The following is a 15,952-nucleotide window of genomic DNA, read 5'->3' on the forward strand; positions in this document are numbered from 1 at the left end:
TAAGAACACCTATTTGGTGCATTATTAAAAGTTGCATAATTAATTCTATGTGTGTATAACCAAAAACAAGTGTTCTTGTACTTTACCTTAAATAAATGTAATTTAAAGATGCCGAGCCTTTCTGACATCACTTTTGTGCATACATAAAAGTGAAAAAAAAAAAAGTGAAAAAAAGAGAAAGGCATTGGCAATAACTTCATCACAACTGCCACGGCGATTGTAGGACCATCCTCATTTCAGAGTTAGTAAAATGTGAAAAATACAGCACCTGTGTACCTACCATCTTGCTTAAGAGACAAAACAATTCCCAGCAGCACTAACAGCCTTGTGTCAACCTCCTTGACCTAGCCTTTCCACCCTAGAGAAAACTGTCCTGAATTTTGTGTTTACTCTTCCCTCATTTTTAGCTACAGTTGTTTTTAAACATATACCCTATGCCATACATTGTTTGAGCTTGTTTCAGAATGGTTCCGTGAGTGGAATTGTATCCCATTCTTTTGATGTTTTTAAAAATCATGAGAAGTCGATCTATACTAATGTGTGTAGCTCACTTATCTTTCACTATTGAGTATTCCACTCTCTTCATATCCTGCTGTATTAATTCTGTTGCTGGACATTTGGGCTGTTTCCAGCATTCTGCTGTCAAGTTATGTTTGCTATAGACATTCTCATAGTTGTTTCTTAGAACATGTGTGTTTCTCCAGGGTATATACCTGGGAAGGGGACGGCTAAGTCTAGATGAGAGTGCTTGCTGTTCTGATTGCTAGCCAATACTGCTGCCCATGTTTCTGTCCACTGAATAGCCCGAGGGGACAGGAGTCCTGCTCTTGCTTTGTTTACAGACCTTCAGGGGGAATAAGCGTTTATGAAAAGAATAGGGGGATAGTGAAGGAGAGCTTCCTAGGCCATAGTCTGACTTTCAGCCATGGCCCCGGGGGGCAAAGCCAGAAAGGAGTGGAGGCCAGGTGGAGCACTGCTGTTGGCGCTGAGCATGTGTGTGAGGTGGGGCTGCCCTTGACTGGACACTGGGTCTCAGACTGTGGCACAGCTGACATCACAGAATCCACTGTGAGGCTACGGCTGGGCTTCAGGACCTAGAAATTCAGAGAGAACACTGCATGCATTCTCAGATTGTATGGTTCTTTATTTAAATTGCAGTAAGGAAGCTGAAATGGGCTCTCCAGGGGTATTTCGCTGAGCCCTGGTCCCCTTTGCAGCTTCCAGCTCTAGGTCCTATTGATGGGCTTCAATGGTCACTGGCTCCATGGCCTCAGATGTCACACCACCAGTGATTTCCAGCCCCTGGCCACTCTCTGCTGTCTCTATGATGGCCTCCATTCGGGTCCCTTCCACTGCCTTCGCCAGGATGTTCACACCTTTATCGCGTGATGAGCCCGCTGTCTTTCTAGTAAGACTGGCTCTGATATTCCTGAAGAAGGAGCTGATCCTGCTGAATCTCTTGGTGGCGGAAGCTGAACTCGCTGTAGATAAGCTCCTGCCCGGTTTGTGCGAGGTCCTGGGCTCGTTGGTGATGGGAGCACGGCTGACGCCTTTGTGACCAGTGCCCTGCTCGCTGCCCCCCGGGCTGCCGTGGCCTTTCTCCTTCTGGTCGTCTCTAGTGGCTCTACGGCCGCCTGAGCACCGGCCAGCTGCTTTTTGGATTACCTTGTTCCCCGCTGCCTTGTGGTGGCTTTCCACTGAACCGCAGAGCGAGGGGCTCCTAAGAGCTCTCTCCTCTTCCCACTGCTCCCTGCTCTCCCTTCTTCCCTTGCGGGCCTGGGACACCCTCTGTGAGCTGCCATCCTGTTCACTCACTTGGCCTTCCTGTGGCAAGGTTGAGATGAGGGACCCCTCGTCCTCCTTGTTGGCTCTTCCTCTGACAGTCTCACTGGTAGGTTCTGCTCCGACCGCAGTCCTGCCGGCCTCTGGGGAGAGGCTGGTGGACGTGCTGGAAGCATACTGTGAATTGCCCGCAGCACCTGCCAGGGCCGTTTTCCTGCTCCTCAGGGATGTTCCGGCAGTGCCCCCAGTGGCTATATTGGTTTTGCTTCCTCCTGGACCGTCGCTGGCTGTGGCCGCCGTGGCGGTGCTCTGCTCTTCAGGGGCAGGAGACTTGATCACTGCCACGCTCAAAGCACCCGCTGCGGTGCCTCCTGCCACCCATGCTGTCTCCACCTTTGTCGTTGCCCCCGATGCTGACTCTTTGTCAAGCACCGTAGGCTTTGCTTTTGCAGTGGCCACATCGGGCACGGTAGCGGGCTTGTGGGAGTCCAGTTGGATCCCCTCCCCCCCAGCAAACGCTGCAGACGTGGCCCCGGCCACCTCAGAGCGCATGTGGAGGCTCCTGATGCTGACCTGGTCCTGATCCCACTCTCCTTGGAAATCCTCCCCTGCCGGGCTCCGCCCGTCCTCCTCCTCGAACACAGGCATGCCGATCATGTCCCCGGCTGGAATGGCATAGGTGCTGCTGTGACTGTCCACTGGTGGTCGCAGGAGGTAAATCAGCTTTTCCCAGTAGGCAAAGAGGTCTTCCTGCGCGTCCAGAGGGGGACACAGCTGCAGGTAGCAGGAGCGGCCAGTGGCAAACTTCACGCGCAGCTGTTGTTTCTCACGATTGTGAGCGGAGATCCTCACGAACTTCAAGGGAAGGAGCCTGGTGAGCTCTAAGGTCTTTGCAGCCTTGTGGCTCTTCCCCTTGGTGGCCTGGCTGCGCTCAGCGTGCTCTTCACAGCCGGTGGCCCATCGGGCCAGCAGCATGATGTCTGGGAGTGGGAGGACGGGGCTGCTGGATGCGATGCCCACGGTCACCATGCAGACACAGTTGTGCACGTCGATCACGTCTCCCCTCTTCGTGATCTGGATAAAGTCGCTCTCGAATATCGGTGCGTACCTGAATATGTCGTATTCGCCCTTGTGCAGTTGCTGCTGCAGCTTCCCCACGGTGGTGTTGAACAGGCCCACCCCGGTGCTGCTCTGGGCCGTGTGATACGGGAGCAGAGAGTCCCCAGTCATGGCTGTCTTTGATCACGACAGGCAGCGCGGTGAAGGCGGGCCCCTGGCTCTTCCCTCCCTCGGCTTCGTTGGCAGAAGAGCGAGCTGCGGTGCTCCTGCCTCCTGCGTCACACAAGCAGCCCTACGGCAGGTTTTCCAAGCCCACCCCACCGGCCCCCACCTTTGCCTCAGGGTCTCCCAGAGGCAGGGGTGTGGGTAGGGGCACAGATGATCACAGCGGGGACGCTGTAGGGCGCCTGGACCCCAGGCTAAATCTCTTCAAGTTGTCGAGAGGTATGGTAGGCTCCCCCTCTGCCTCACCTCACTTCTGCTTCTGGATTTTTTATCTCCCCAAGAGGCCGTCAACTTCAGTCCTAGTGAGAGAAGTAACCACTTTCTCAGCCTAACCCCCTGGCACAGCCTATTTATCCTCTGATGCCCTTTGTGACCTATCACTGTCACACAGCCCTTTGCCTCATCGCCCAGCTGCCCCCTCAGGGCAGGGCCCCCATCCTCTCCCAAACACCCCATTGCCCCCGCGGAGGACAGGCCCATCCTGCCAGGGACTCAGGTGGGTACCAAAATAAAAATGTCTTCAACTGGGAAAATTTTGTGTGGGTCCTTTTTCTTTTCCTCCCCCAAATTCAGCTACTGGATGAAATCTATAGGAATGTAAGATGATGGGATAAACTTGAACCATTTAAGCTCATGGTTTAATTGTATCGAATGACGTAGAGTTGGCAGTTGCGACCCTTAGTCTGTCCTTTCATAAAATCCCAGTAAACGTTGACAATGGTGATTTTTAATAATAACATTAAAAATTGCTTCTCCTAGGCACCATGCTGCGTTCTTCACGTATGTTTGTAAGACTCCACTGAGTTTGGTACTGTTAACTACTGTTCCCAGTTTACAGGTGAAGAAATTGAGGTTGTATCTCCTGTTTAAATTCCCAGAGCTAATGGTAGCAGAGGCACTATTTGAATGTAGGTCTACCTGATTCTAAAGCCTTTGTTCTGAACCACTGCAGTACTTAGCCTCACAAAGAAAGCTTGGCCCAGCCAAATGTTTTCAAACTGGACTGATTTAACTACCTTTAAGAACACCTATTTGGTGCATTATTAAAAGTTGCATAATTAATTCTATGTGTGTATAACCAAAAACAAGTGTTCTTGTACTTTACCTTAAATAAATGTAATTTAAAGATGCCGAGCCTTTCTGACATCACTTTTGTGCATACATAAAAGTGAAAAAAAAAAAAGTGAAAAAAAGAGAAAGGCATTGGCAATAACTTCATCACAACTGCCACGGCGATTGTAGGACCATCCTCATTTCAGAGTTAGTAAAATGTGAAAAATACAGCACCTGTGTACCTACCATCTTGCTTAAGAGACAAAACAATTCCCAGCAGCACTAACAGCCTTGTGTCAACCTCCTTGACCTAGCCTTTCCACCCTAGAGAAAACTGTCCTGAATTTTGTGTTTACTCTTCCCTCATTTTTAGCTACAGTTGTTTTTAAACATATACCCTATGCAATACATTGTTTGAGCTTGTTTCAGAATGGTTCCGTGAGTGGAATTGTATCCCATTCTTTTGATGTTTTTAAAAATCATGAGAAGTCGATCTATACTAATGTGTGTAGCTCACTTATCTTTCACTATTGAGTATTCCACTCTCTTCATATCCTGCTGTATTAATTCTGTTGCTGGACATTTGGGCTGTTTCCAGCATTCTGCTGTCAAGTTATGTTTGCTATAGACATTCTCATAGTTGTTTCTTAGAACATGTGTGTTTCTCCAGGGTGTATACCTAGGAAGGGGACGGCTAAGTCTAGATGAGAGTGCTTGCTGTTCTGATTGCTAGCCAATACTGCTGCCCGTGTTTCTGTCCACTGAATAGCCCGAGGGGACAGGAGTCCTGCTCTTGCTTTGTTTACAGACCTTCAGGGGGAATAAGCGTTTATGAAAAGAATAGGGGGATAGTGAAGGAGAGCTTCCTAGGCCATAGTCTGACTTTCAGCCATGGCCCCGGGGGGCAAAGCCAGAAAGGAGTGGAGGCCAGGTGGAGCACTGCTGTTGGCGCTGAGCATGTGTGTGAGGTGGGGCTGCCCTTGACTGGACACTGGGTCTCAGACTGTGGCACAGCTGACATCACAGAATCCACTGTGAGGCTACGGCTGGGCTTCAGGACCTAGAAATTCAGAGAGAACACTGCATGCATTCTCAGATTGTATGGTTCTTTATTTAAATTGCAGTAAGGAAGCTGAAATGGGCTCTCCAGGGGTATTTCGCTGAGCCCTGGTCCCCTTTGCAGCTTCCAGCTCTAGGTCCTATTGATGGGCTTCAATGGTCACTGGCTCCATGGCCTCAGATGTCACACCACCAGTGATTTCCAGCCCCTGGCCACTCTCTGCTGTCTCTATGATGGCCTCCATTCGGGTCCCTTCCACTGCCTTCGCCAGGATGTTCACACCTTTATCGCGTGATGAGCCCGCTGTCTTTCTAGTAAGACTGGCTCTGATATTCCTGAAGAAGGAGCTGATCCTGCTGAATCTCTTGGTGGCGGAAGCTGAACTCGCTGTAGATAAGCTCCTGCCCGGTTTGTGCGAGGTCCTGGGCTCGTTGGTGATGGGAGCACGGCTGACGCCTTTGTGACCAGTGCCCTGCTCGCTGCCCCCCGGGCTGCCGTGGCCTTTCTCCTTCTGGTCGTCTCTAGTGGCTCTACGGCCGCCTGAGCACCGGCCAGCTGCTTTTTGGATTACCTTGTTCCCCGCTGCCTTGTGGTGGCTTTCCACTGAACCGCAGAGCGAGGGGCTCCTAAGAGCTCTCTCCTCTTCCCACTGCTCCCTGCTCTCCCTTCTTCCCTTGCGGGCCTGGGACACCCTCTGTGAGCTGCCATCCTGTTCACTCACTTGGCCTTCCTGTGGCAAGGTTGAGATGAGGGACCCCTCGTCCTCCTTGTTGGCTCTTCCTCTGACAGTCTCACTGGTAGGTTCTGCTCCGACCGCAGTCCTGCCGGCCTCTGGGGAGAGGCTGGTGGACGTGCTGGAAGCATACTGTGAATTGTCCGCAGCACCTGCCAGGGCCGTTTTCCTGCTCCTCAGGGATGTTCCGGCAGTGCCCCCAGTGGCTATATTGGTTTTGCTTCCTCCTGGACCGTCGCTGGCTGTGGCCGCCGTGGCGGTGCTCTGCTCTTCAGGGGCAGGAGACCTGATCACTGCCACGCTCAAAGCACCCGCTGCGGTGCCTCCTGCCACCCATGCTGTCTCCACCTTTGTCGTTGCCCCCGATGCTGACTCTTTGTCAAGCACCGTAGGCTTTGCTTTTGCAGTGGCCACATCGGGCACGGTAGCGGGCTTGTGGGAGTCCAGTTGGATCCCCTCCCCCCCAGCAAACGCTGCAGACGTGGCCCCGGCCACCTCAGAGCGCATGTGGAGGCTCCTGATGCTGACCTGGTCCTGATCCCACTCTCCTTGGAAATCCTCCCCTGCCGGGCTCCGCCCGTCCTCCTCCTCGAACACAGGCATGCCGATCATGTCCCCGGCTGGAATGGCATAGGTGCTGCTGTGACTGTCCACTGGTGGTCGCAGGAGGTAAATCAGCTTTTCCCAGTAGGCAAAGAGGTCTTCCTGCGCGTCCAGAGGGGGACACAGCTGCAGGTAGCAGGAGCGGCCAGTGGCAAACTTCACGCGCAGCTGTTGTTTCTCACGATTGTGAGCGGAGATCCTCACGAACTTCAAGGGAAGGAGCCTGGTGAGCTCTAAGGTCTTTGCAGCCTTGTGGCTCTTCCCCTTGGTGGCCTGGCTGCGCTCAGCGTGCTCTTCACAGCCGGTGGCCCATCGGGCCAGCAGCATGATGTCTGGGAGTGGGAGGACGGGGCTGCTGGATGCGATGCCCACGGTCACCATGCAGACACAGTTGTGCACGTCGATCACGTCTCCCCTCTTCGTGATCTGGATAAAGTCGCTCTCGAATATCGGTGCGTACCTGAATATGTCGTATTCGCCCTTGTGCAGTTGCTGCTGCAGCTTCCCCACGGTGGTGTTGAACAGGCCCACCCCGGTGCTGCTCTGGGCCGTGTGATACGGGAGCAGAGAGTCCCCAGTCATGGCTGTCTTTGATCACGACAGGCAGCGCGGTGAAGGCGGGCCCCTGGCTCTTCCCTCCCTCGGCTTCGTTGGCAGAAGAGCGAGCTGCGGTGCTCCTGCCTCCTGCGTCACACAAGCAGCCCTACGGCAGGTTTTCCAAGCCCACCCCACCGGCCCCCACCTTTGCCTCAGGGTCTCCCAGAGGCAGGGGTGTGGGTAGGGGCACAGATGATCACAGCGGGGACACTGTAGGGCGCCTGGACCCCAGGCTAAATCTCTTCAAGTTGTCGAGAGGTATGGTAGGCTCCCCCTCTGCCTCACCTCACTTCTGCTTCTGGATTTTTTATCTCCCCAAGAGGCCGTCAACTTCAGTCCTAGTGAGAGAAGTAACCACTTTCTCAGCCTAACCCCCTGGCACAGCCTATTTATCCTCTGATGCCCTTTGTGACCTATCACTGTCACACAGCCCTTTGCCTCATCGCCCAGCTGCCCCCTCAGGGCAGGGCCCCCATCCTCTCCCAAACACCCCATTGCCCCCGCGGAGGACAGGCCCATCCTGCCAGGGACTCAGGTGGGTACCAAAATAAAAATGTCTTCAACTGGGAAAATTTTGTGTGGGTCCTTTTTCTTTTCCTCCCCCAAATTCAGCTACTGGATGAAATCTATAGGAATGTAAGATGATGGGATAAACTTGAACCATTTAAGCTCATGGTTTAATTGTATCGAATGACGTAGAGTTGGCAGTTGCGACCCTTAGTCTGTCCTTTCATAAAATCCCAGTAAACGTTGGCAATGGTGATTTTTAATAATAACATTAAAAATTGCTTCTCCTAGGCACCATGCTGCGTTCTTCACGTATGTTTGTAAGACTCCACTGAGTTTGGTACTGTTAACTACTGTTCCCAGTTTACAGGTGAAGAAATTGAGGTTGTATCTCCTGTTTAAATTCCCAGAGCTAATGGTAGCAGAGGCACTATTTGAATGTAGGTCTACCTGATTCTAAAGCCTTTGTTCTGAACCACTGCAGTACTTAGCCTCACAAAGAAAGCTTGGCCCAGCCAAATGTTTTCAAACTGGACTGATTTAACTACCTTTAAGAACACCTATTTGGTGCATTATTAAAAGTTGCATAATTAATTCTATGTGTGTATAACCAAAAACAAGTGTTCTTGTACTTTACCTTAAATAAATGTAATTTAAAGATGCCGAGCCTTTCTGACATCACTTTTGTGCATACATAAAAGTGAAAAAAAAAAAAGTGAAAAAAAGAGAAAGGCATTGGCAATAACTTCATCACAACTGCCACGGCGATTGTAGGACCATCCTCATTTCAGAGTTAGTAAAATGTGAAAAATACAGCACCTGTGTACCTACCATCTTGCTTAAGAGACAAAACAATTCCCAGCAGCACTAACAGCCTTGTGTCAACCTCCTTGACCTAGCCTTTCCACCCTAGAGAAAACTGTCCTGAATTTTGTGTTTACTCTTCCCTCATTTTTAGCTACAGTTGTTTTTAAACATATACCCTATGCAATACATTGTTTGAGCTTGTTTCAGAATGGTTCCGTGAGTGGAATTGTATCCCATTCTTTTGATGTTTTTAAAAATCATGAGAAGTCGATCTATACTAATGTGTGTAGCTCACTTATCTTTCACTATTGAGTATTCCACTCTCTTCATATCCTGCTGTATTAATTCTGTTGCTGGACATTTGGGCTGTTTCCAGCTTTCTGCTGTCAAGTTATGTTTGCTATAGACATTCTCATAGTTGTTTCTTAGAACATGTGTGTTTCTCCAGGGTGTATACCTAGGAAGGGGACGGCTAAGTCTAGATGAGAGTGCTTGCTGTTCTGATTGCTAGCCAATACTGCTGCCCGTGTTTCTGTCCACTGAATAGCCCGAGGGGACAGGAGTCCTGCTCTTGCTTTGTTTACAGACCTTCAGGGGGAATAAGCGTTTATGAAAAGAATAGGGGGATAGTGAAGGAGAGCTTCCTAGGCCATAGTCTGACTTTCAGCCATGGCCCCGGGGGGCAAAGCCAGAAAGGAGTGGAGGCCAGGTGGAGCACTGCTGTTGGCGCTGAGCATGTGTGTGAGGTGGGGCTGCCCTTGACTGGACACTGGGTCTCAGACTGTGGCACAGCTGACATCACAGAATCCACTGTGAGGCTACGGCTGGGCTTCAGGACCTAGAAATTCAGAGAGAACACTGCATGCATTCTCAGATTGTATGGTTCTTTATTTAAATTGCAGTAAGGAAGCTGAAATGGGCTCTCCAGGGGTATTTCGCTGAGCCCTGGTCCCCTTTGCAGCTTCCAGCTCTAGGTCCTATTGATGGGCTTCAATGGTCACTGGCTCCATGGCCTCAGATGTCACACCACCAGTGATTTCCAGCCCCTGGCCACTCTCTGCTGTCTCTATGATGGCCTCCATTCGGGTCCCTTCCACTGCCTTCGCCAGGATGTTCACACCTTTATCGCGTGATGAGCCCGCTGTCTTTCTAGTAAGACTGGCTCTGATATTCCTGAAGAAGGAGCTGATCCTGCTGAATCTCTTGGTGGCGGAAGCTGAACTCGCTGTAGATAAGCTCCTGCCCGGTTTGTGCGAGGTCCTGGGCTCGTTGGTGATGGGAGCACGGCTGACGCCTTTGTGACCAGTGCCCTGCTCGCTGCCCCCCGGGCTGCCGTGGCCTTTCTCCTTCTGGTCGTCTCTAGTGGCTCTACGGCCGCCTGAGCACCGGCCAGCTGCTTTTTGGATTACCTTGTTCCCCGCTGCCTTGTGGTGGCTTTCCACTGAACCGCAGAGCGAGGGGCTCCTAAGAGCTCTCTCCTCTTCCCACTGCTCCCTGCTCTCCCTTCTTCCCTTGCGGGCCTGGGACACCCTCTGTGAGCTGCCATCCTGTTCACTCACTTGGCCTTCCTGTGGCAAGGTTGAGATGAGGGACCCCTCGTCCTCCTTGTTGGCTCTTCCTCTGACAGTCTCACTGGTAGGTTCTGCTCCGACCGCAGTCCTGCCGGCCTCTGGGGAGAGGCTGGTGGACGTGCTGGAAGCATACTGTGAATTGTCCGCAGCACCTGCCAGGGCCGTTTTCCTGCTCCTCAGGGCTGTTCCGGCAGTGCCCCCAGTGGCTATATTGGTTTTGCTTCCTCCTGGACCGTCGCTGGCTGTGGCCGCCGTGGCGGTGCTCTGCTCTTCAGGGGCAGGAGACTTGATCACTGCCACGCTCAAAGCACCCGCTGCGGTGCCTCCTGCCACCCATGCTGTCTCCACCTTTGTCGTTGCCCCCGATGCTGACTCTTTGTCAAGCACCGTAGGCTTTGCTTTTGCAGTGGCCACATCGGGCACGGTAGCGGGCTTGTGGGAGTCCAGTTGGATCCCCTCCCCCCCAGCAAACGCTGCAGACGTGGCCCCGGCCACCTCAGAGCGCGTGTGGAGGCTCCTGATGCTGACCTGGTCCTGATCCCACTCTCCTTGGAAATCCTCCCCTGCCGGGCTCCGCCCGTCCTCCTCCTCGAACACAGGCATGCCGATCATGTCCCCGGCTGGAATGGCATAGGTGCTGCTGTGACTGTCCACTGGTGGTCGCAGGAGGTAAATCAGCTTTTCCCAGTAGGCAAAGAGGTCTTCCTGCGCGTCCAGAGGGGGACACAGCTGCAGGTAGCAGGAGCGGCCAGTGGCAAACTTCACGCGCAGCTGTTGTTTCTCACGATTGTGAGCGGAGATCCTCACGAACTTCAAGGGAAGGAGCCTGGTGAGCTCTAAGGTCTTTGCAGCCTTGTGGCTCTTCCCCTTGGTGGCCTGGCTGCGCTCAGCGTGCTCTTCACAGCCGGTGGCCCATCGGGCCAGCAGCATGATGTCTGGGAGTGGGAGGACGGGGCTGCTGGATGCGATGCCCACGGTCACCATGCAGACACAGTTGTGCACGTCGATCACGTCTCCCCTCTTCGTGATCTGGATAAAGTCGCTCTCGAATATCGGTGCGTACCTGAATATGTCGTATTCGCCCTTGTGCAGATGCTGCTGCAGCTTCCCCACGGTGGTGTTGAACAGGCCCACCCCGGTGCTGCTCTGGGCCGTGTGATACGGGAGCAGAGAGTCCCCAGTCATGGCTGTCTTTGATCACGACAGGCAGCGCGGTGAAGGCGGGCCCCTGGCTCTTCCCTCCCTCGGCTTCGTTGGCAGAAGAGCGAGCTGCGGTGCTCCTGCCTCCTGCGTCACACAAGCAGCCCTACGGCAGGTTTTCCAAGCCCACCCCACCGGCCCCCACCTTTGCCTCAGGGTCTCCCAGAGGCAGGGGTGTGGGTAGGGGCACAGATGATCACAGCGGGGACACTGTAGGGCGCCTGGACCCCAGGCTAAATCTCTTCAAGTTGTCGAGAGGTATGGTAGGCTCCCCCTCTGCCTCACCTCACTTCTGCTTCTGGATTTTTTATCTCCCCAAGAGGCCGTCAACTTCAGTCCTAGTGAGAGAAGTAACCACTTTCTCAGCCTAACCCCCTGGCACAGCCTATTTATCCTCTGATGCCCTTTGTGACCTATCACTGTCACACAGCCCTTTGCCTCATCGCCCAGCTGCCCCCTCAGGGCAGGGCCCCCATCCTCTCCCAAACACCCCATTGCCCCCGCGGAGGACAGGCCCATCCTGCCAGGGACTCAGGTGGGTACCAAAATAAAAATGTCTTCAACTGGGAAAATTTTGTGTGGGTCCTTTTTCTTTTCCTCCCCCAAATTCAGCTACTGGATGAAATCTATAGGAATGTAAGATGATGGGATAAACTTGAACCATTTAAGCTCATGGTTTAATTGTATCGAATGACGTAGAGTTGGCAGTTGCGACCCTTAGTCTGTGCTTTCATAAAATCCCAGTAAACGTTGACAATGGTGATTTTTAATAATAACATTAAAAATTGCTTCTCCTAGGCACCATGCTGCGTTCTTCACGTATGTTTGTAAGACTCCACTGAGTTTGGTACTGTTAACTACTGTTCCCAGTTTACAGGTGAAGAAATTGAGGTTGTATCTCCTGTTTAAATTCCCAGAGCTAATGGTAGCAGAGGCACTATTTGAATGTAGGTCTACCTGATTCTAAAGCCTTTGTTCTGAACCACTGCAGTACTTAGCCTCACAAAGAAAGCTTGGCCCAGCCAAATGTTTTCAAACTGGACTGATTTAACTACCTTTAAGAACACCTATTTGGTGCATTATTAAAAGTTGCATAATTAATTCTATGTGTGTATAACCCAAAACAAGTGTTCTTGTACTTTACCTTAAATAAATGTAATTTAAAGATGCCGAGCCTTTCTGACATCACTTTTGTGCATACATAAAAGTGAAAAAAAAAAAAAGTGAAAAAAAGAGAAAGGCATTGGCAATAACTTCATCACAACTGCCACGGCGATTGTAGGACCATCCTCATTTCAGAGTTAGTAAAATGTGAAAAATACAGCACCTGTGTACCTACCATCTTGCTTAAGAGACAAAACAATTCCCAGCAGCACTAACAGCCTTGTGTCAACCTCCTTGACCTAGCCTTTCCACCCTAGAGAAAACTGTCCTGAATTTTGTGTTTACTCTTCCCTCATTTTTAGCTACAGTTGTTTTTAAACATATACCCTATGCAATACATTGTTTGAGCTTGTTTCAGAATGGTTCCGTGAGTGGAATTTTATCCCATTCTTTTGATGTTTTTAAAAATCATGAGAAGTCGATCTATACTAATGTGTGTAGCTCACTTATCTTTCACTATTGAGTATTCCACTCTCTTCATATCCTGCTGTATTAATTCTGTTGCTGGACATTTGGGCTGTTTCCAGCATTCTGCTGTCAAGTTATGTTTGCTATAGACATTCTCATAGTTGTTTCTTAGAACATGTGTGTTTCTCCAGGGTGTATACCTAGGAAGGGGACGGCTAAGTCTAGATGAGAGTGCTTGCTGTTCTGATTGCTAGCCAATACTGCTGCCCGTGTTTCTGTCCACTGAATAGCCCGAGGGGACAGCAGTCCTGCTCTTGCTTTGTTTACAGACCTTCAGGGGGAATAAGCGTTTATGAAAAGAATAGGGGGATAGTGAAGGAGAGCTTCCTAGGCCATAGTCTGACTTTCAGCCATGGCCCCGGGGGGCAAAGCCAGAAAGGAGTGGAGGCCAGGTGGAGCACTGCTGTTGGCGCTGAGCATGTGTGTGAGGTGGGGCTGCCCTTGACTGGACACTGGGTCTCAGACTGTGGCACAGCTGACATCACAGAATCCACTGTGAGGCTACGGCTGGGCTTCAGGACCTAGAAATTCAGAGAGAACACTGCATGCATTCTCAGATTGTATGGTTCTTTATTTAAATTGCAGTAAGGAAGCTGAAATGGGCTCTCCAGGGGTATTTCGCTGAGCCCTGGTCCCCTTTGCAGCTTCCAGCTCTAGGTCCTATTGATGGGCTTCAATGGTCACTGGCTCCATGGCCTCAGATGTCACACCACCAGTGATTTCCAGCCCCTGGCCACTCTCTGCTGTCTCTATGATGGCCTCCATTCGGGTCCCTTCCACTGCCTTCGCCAGGATGTTCACACCTTTATCGCGTGATGAGCCCGCTGTCTTTCTAGTAAGACTGGCTCTGATATTCCTGAAGAAGGAGCTGATCCTGCTGAATCTCTTGGTGGCGGAAGCTGAACTCGCTGTAGATAAGCTCCTGCCCGGTTTGTGCGAGGTCCTGGGCTCGTTGGTGATGGGAGCACGGCTGACGCCTTTGTGACCAGTGCCCTGCTCGCTGCCCCCCGGGCTGCCGTGGCCTTTCTCCTTCTGGTCGTCTCTAGTGGCTCTACGGCCGCCTGAGCACCGGCCAGCTGCTTTTTGGATTACCTTGTTCCCCGCTGCCTTGTGGTGGCTTTCCACTGAACCGCAGAGCGAGGGGCTCCTAAGAGCTCTCTCCTCTTCCCACTGCTCCCTGCTCTCCCTTCTTCCCTTGCGGGCCTGGGACACCCTCTGTGAGCTGCCATCCTGTTCACTCACTTGGCCTTCCTGTGGCAAGGTTGAGATGAGGGACCCCTCGTCCTCCTTGTTGGCTCTTCCTCTGACAGTCTCACTGGTAGGTTCTGCTCCGACCGCAGTCCTGCCGGCCTCTGGGGAGAGGCTGGTGGACGTGCTGGAAGCATACTGTGAATTGTCCGCAGCACCTGCCAGGGCCGTTTTCCTGCTCCTCAGGGCTGTTCCGGCAGTGCCCCCAGTGGCTATATTGGTTTTGCTTCCTCCTGGACCGTCGCTGGCTGTGGCCGCCGTGGCGGTGCTCTGCTCTTCAGGGGCAGGAGACTTGATCACTGCCACGCTCAAAGCACCCGCTGCGGTGCCTCCTGCCACCCATGCTGTCTCCACCTTTGTCGTTGCCCCCGATGCTGACTCTTTGTCAAGCACCGTAGGCTTTGCTTTTGCAGTGGCCACATCGGGCACGGTAGCGGGCTTGTGGGAGTCCAGTTGGATCCCCTCCCCCCCAGCAAACGCTGCAGACGTGGCCCCGGCCACCTCAGAGCGCATGTGGAGGCTCCTGATGCTGACCTGGTCCTGATCCCACTCTCCTTGGAAATCCTCCCCTGCCGGGCTCCGCCCGTCCTCCTCCTCGAACACAGGCATGCCGATCATGTCCCCGGCTGGAATGGCATAGGTGCTGCTGTGACTGTCCACTGGTGGTCGCAGGAGGTAAATCAGCTTTTCCCAGTAGGCAAAGAGGTCTTCCTGCGCGTCCAGAGGGGGACACAGCTGCAGGTAGCAGGAGCGGCCAGTGGCAAACTTCACGCGCAGCTGTTGTTTCTCACGATTGTGAGCGGAGATCCTCACGAACTTCAAGGGAAGGAGCCTGGTGAGCTCTAAGGTCTTTGCAGCCTTGTGGCTCTTCCCCTTGGTGGCCTGGCTGCGCTCAGCGTGCTCTTCACAGCCGGTGGCCCATCGGGCCAGCAGCATGATGTCTGGGAGTGGGAGGACGGGGCTGCTGGATGCGATGCCCACGGTCACCATGCAGACACAGTTGTGCACGTCGATCACGTCTCCCCTCTTCGTGATCTGGATAAAGTCGCTCTCGAATATCGGTGCGTACCTGAATATGTCGTATTCGCCCTTGTGCAGTTGCTGCTGCAGCTTCCCCACGGTGGTGTTGAACAGGCCCACCCCGGTGCTGCTCTGGGCCGTGTGATACGGGAGCAGAGAGTCCCCAGTCATGGCTGTCTTTGATCACGACAGGCAGCGCGGTGAAGGCGGGCCCCTGGCTCTTCCCTCCCTCGGCTTCGTTGGCAGAAGAGCGAGCTGCGGTGCTCCTGCCTCCTGCGTCACACAAGCAGCCCTACGGCAGGTTTTCCAAGCCCACCCCACCGGCCCCCACCTTTGCCTCAGGGTCTCCCAGAGGCAGGGGTGTGGGTAGGGGCACAGATGATCACAGCGGGGACGCTGTAGGGCGCCTGGACCCCAGGCTAAATCTCTTCAAGTTGTCGAGAGGTATGGTAGGCTCCCCCTCTGCCTCACCTCACTTCTGCTTCTGGATTTTTTATCTCCCCAAGAGGCCGTCAACTTCAGTCCTAGTGAGAGAAGTAACCACTTTCTCAGCCTAACCCCCTGGCACAGCCTATTTATCCTCTGATGCCCTTTGTGACCTATCACTGTCACACAGCCCTTTGCCTCATCGCCCAGCTGCCCCCTCAGGGCAGGGCCCCCATCCTCTCCCAAACACCCCATTGCCCCCGCGGAGGACAGGCCCATCCTGCCAGGGACTCAGGTGGGTACCAAAATAAAAATGTCTTCAACTGGGAAAATTTTGTGTGGGTCCTTTTTCTTTTCCTCCCCCAAATTCAGCTACTGGATGAAATCTATAGGAATGTAAGATGATGGGATAAACTTGAACCATTTAAG

General features: G+C 52.7%; 4 protein-coding genes across 4 annotated transcripts; all 4 read right to left on the minus strand.

The window, feature by feature from the left end:
* Positions 1–1,233: 1,233 nt before the first annotated feature.
* On the minus strand, positions 1,234–3,012 carry LOC130705765 (Golgi-associated RAB2 interactor protein 4-like). The gene has a single exon (XM_057534762.1). The coding sequence runs from the start codon at positions 3,010–3,012 to the stop codon at positions 1,234–1,236; it is 1,779 nt and encodes a 592-aa protein (XP_057390745.1).
* Positions 3,013–5,318: 2,306 nt separating this feature from the next.
* On the minus strand, positions 5,319–7,097 carry LOC130707076 (Golgi-associated RAB2 interactor protein 4-like). Its single transcript, XM_057539801.1, has one exon. The coding sequence runs from the start codon at positions 7,095–7,097 to the stop codon at positions 5,319–5,321; it is 1,779 nt and encodes a 592-aa protein (XP_057395784.1).
* A 2,306-nt stretch (positions 7,098–9,403) lies between these two features.
* LOC130704672 (Golgi-associated RAB2 interactor protein 4-like) lies at positions 9,404–11,182 on the minus strand. The gene is made up of 2 exons (XM_057527397.1): positions 9,986–11,182; positions 9,404–9,850 (listed from the first exon to the last, which is right to left on the minus strand). Exons 1-2 carry the CDS (start codon positions 11,180–11,182, stop codon positions 9,404–9,406), a joined length of 1,644 nt encoding a protein of 547 aa, XP_057383380.1.
* Positions 11,183–13,489: 2,307 nt separating this feature from the next.
* Positions 13,490–15,268, minus strand: LOC130705877 (Golgi-associated RAB2 interactor protein 4-like). Its single transcript, XM_057535777.1, has one exon. It carries the CDS (start codon positions 15,266–15,268, stop codon positions 13,490–13,492), a length of 1,779 nt encoding a protein of 592 aa, XP_057391760.1.
* Between the last annotated feature and the right edge of the window lie 684 nt (positions 15,269–15,952).

The sequence above is a fragment of the Balaenoptera acutorostrata genome, chromosome 1 (assembly GCF_949987535.1).
Source record: "Balaenoptera acutorostrata chromosome 1, mBalAcu1.1, whole genome shotgun sequence".
Taxonomy (NCBI): domain Eukaryota; kingdom Metazoa; phylum Chordata; class Mammalia; order Artiodactyla; family Balaenopteridae; genus Balaenoptera; species Balaenoptera acutorostrata.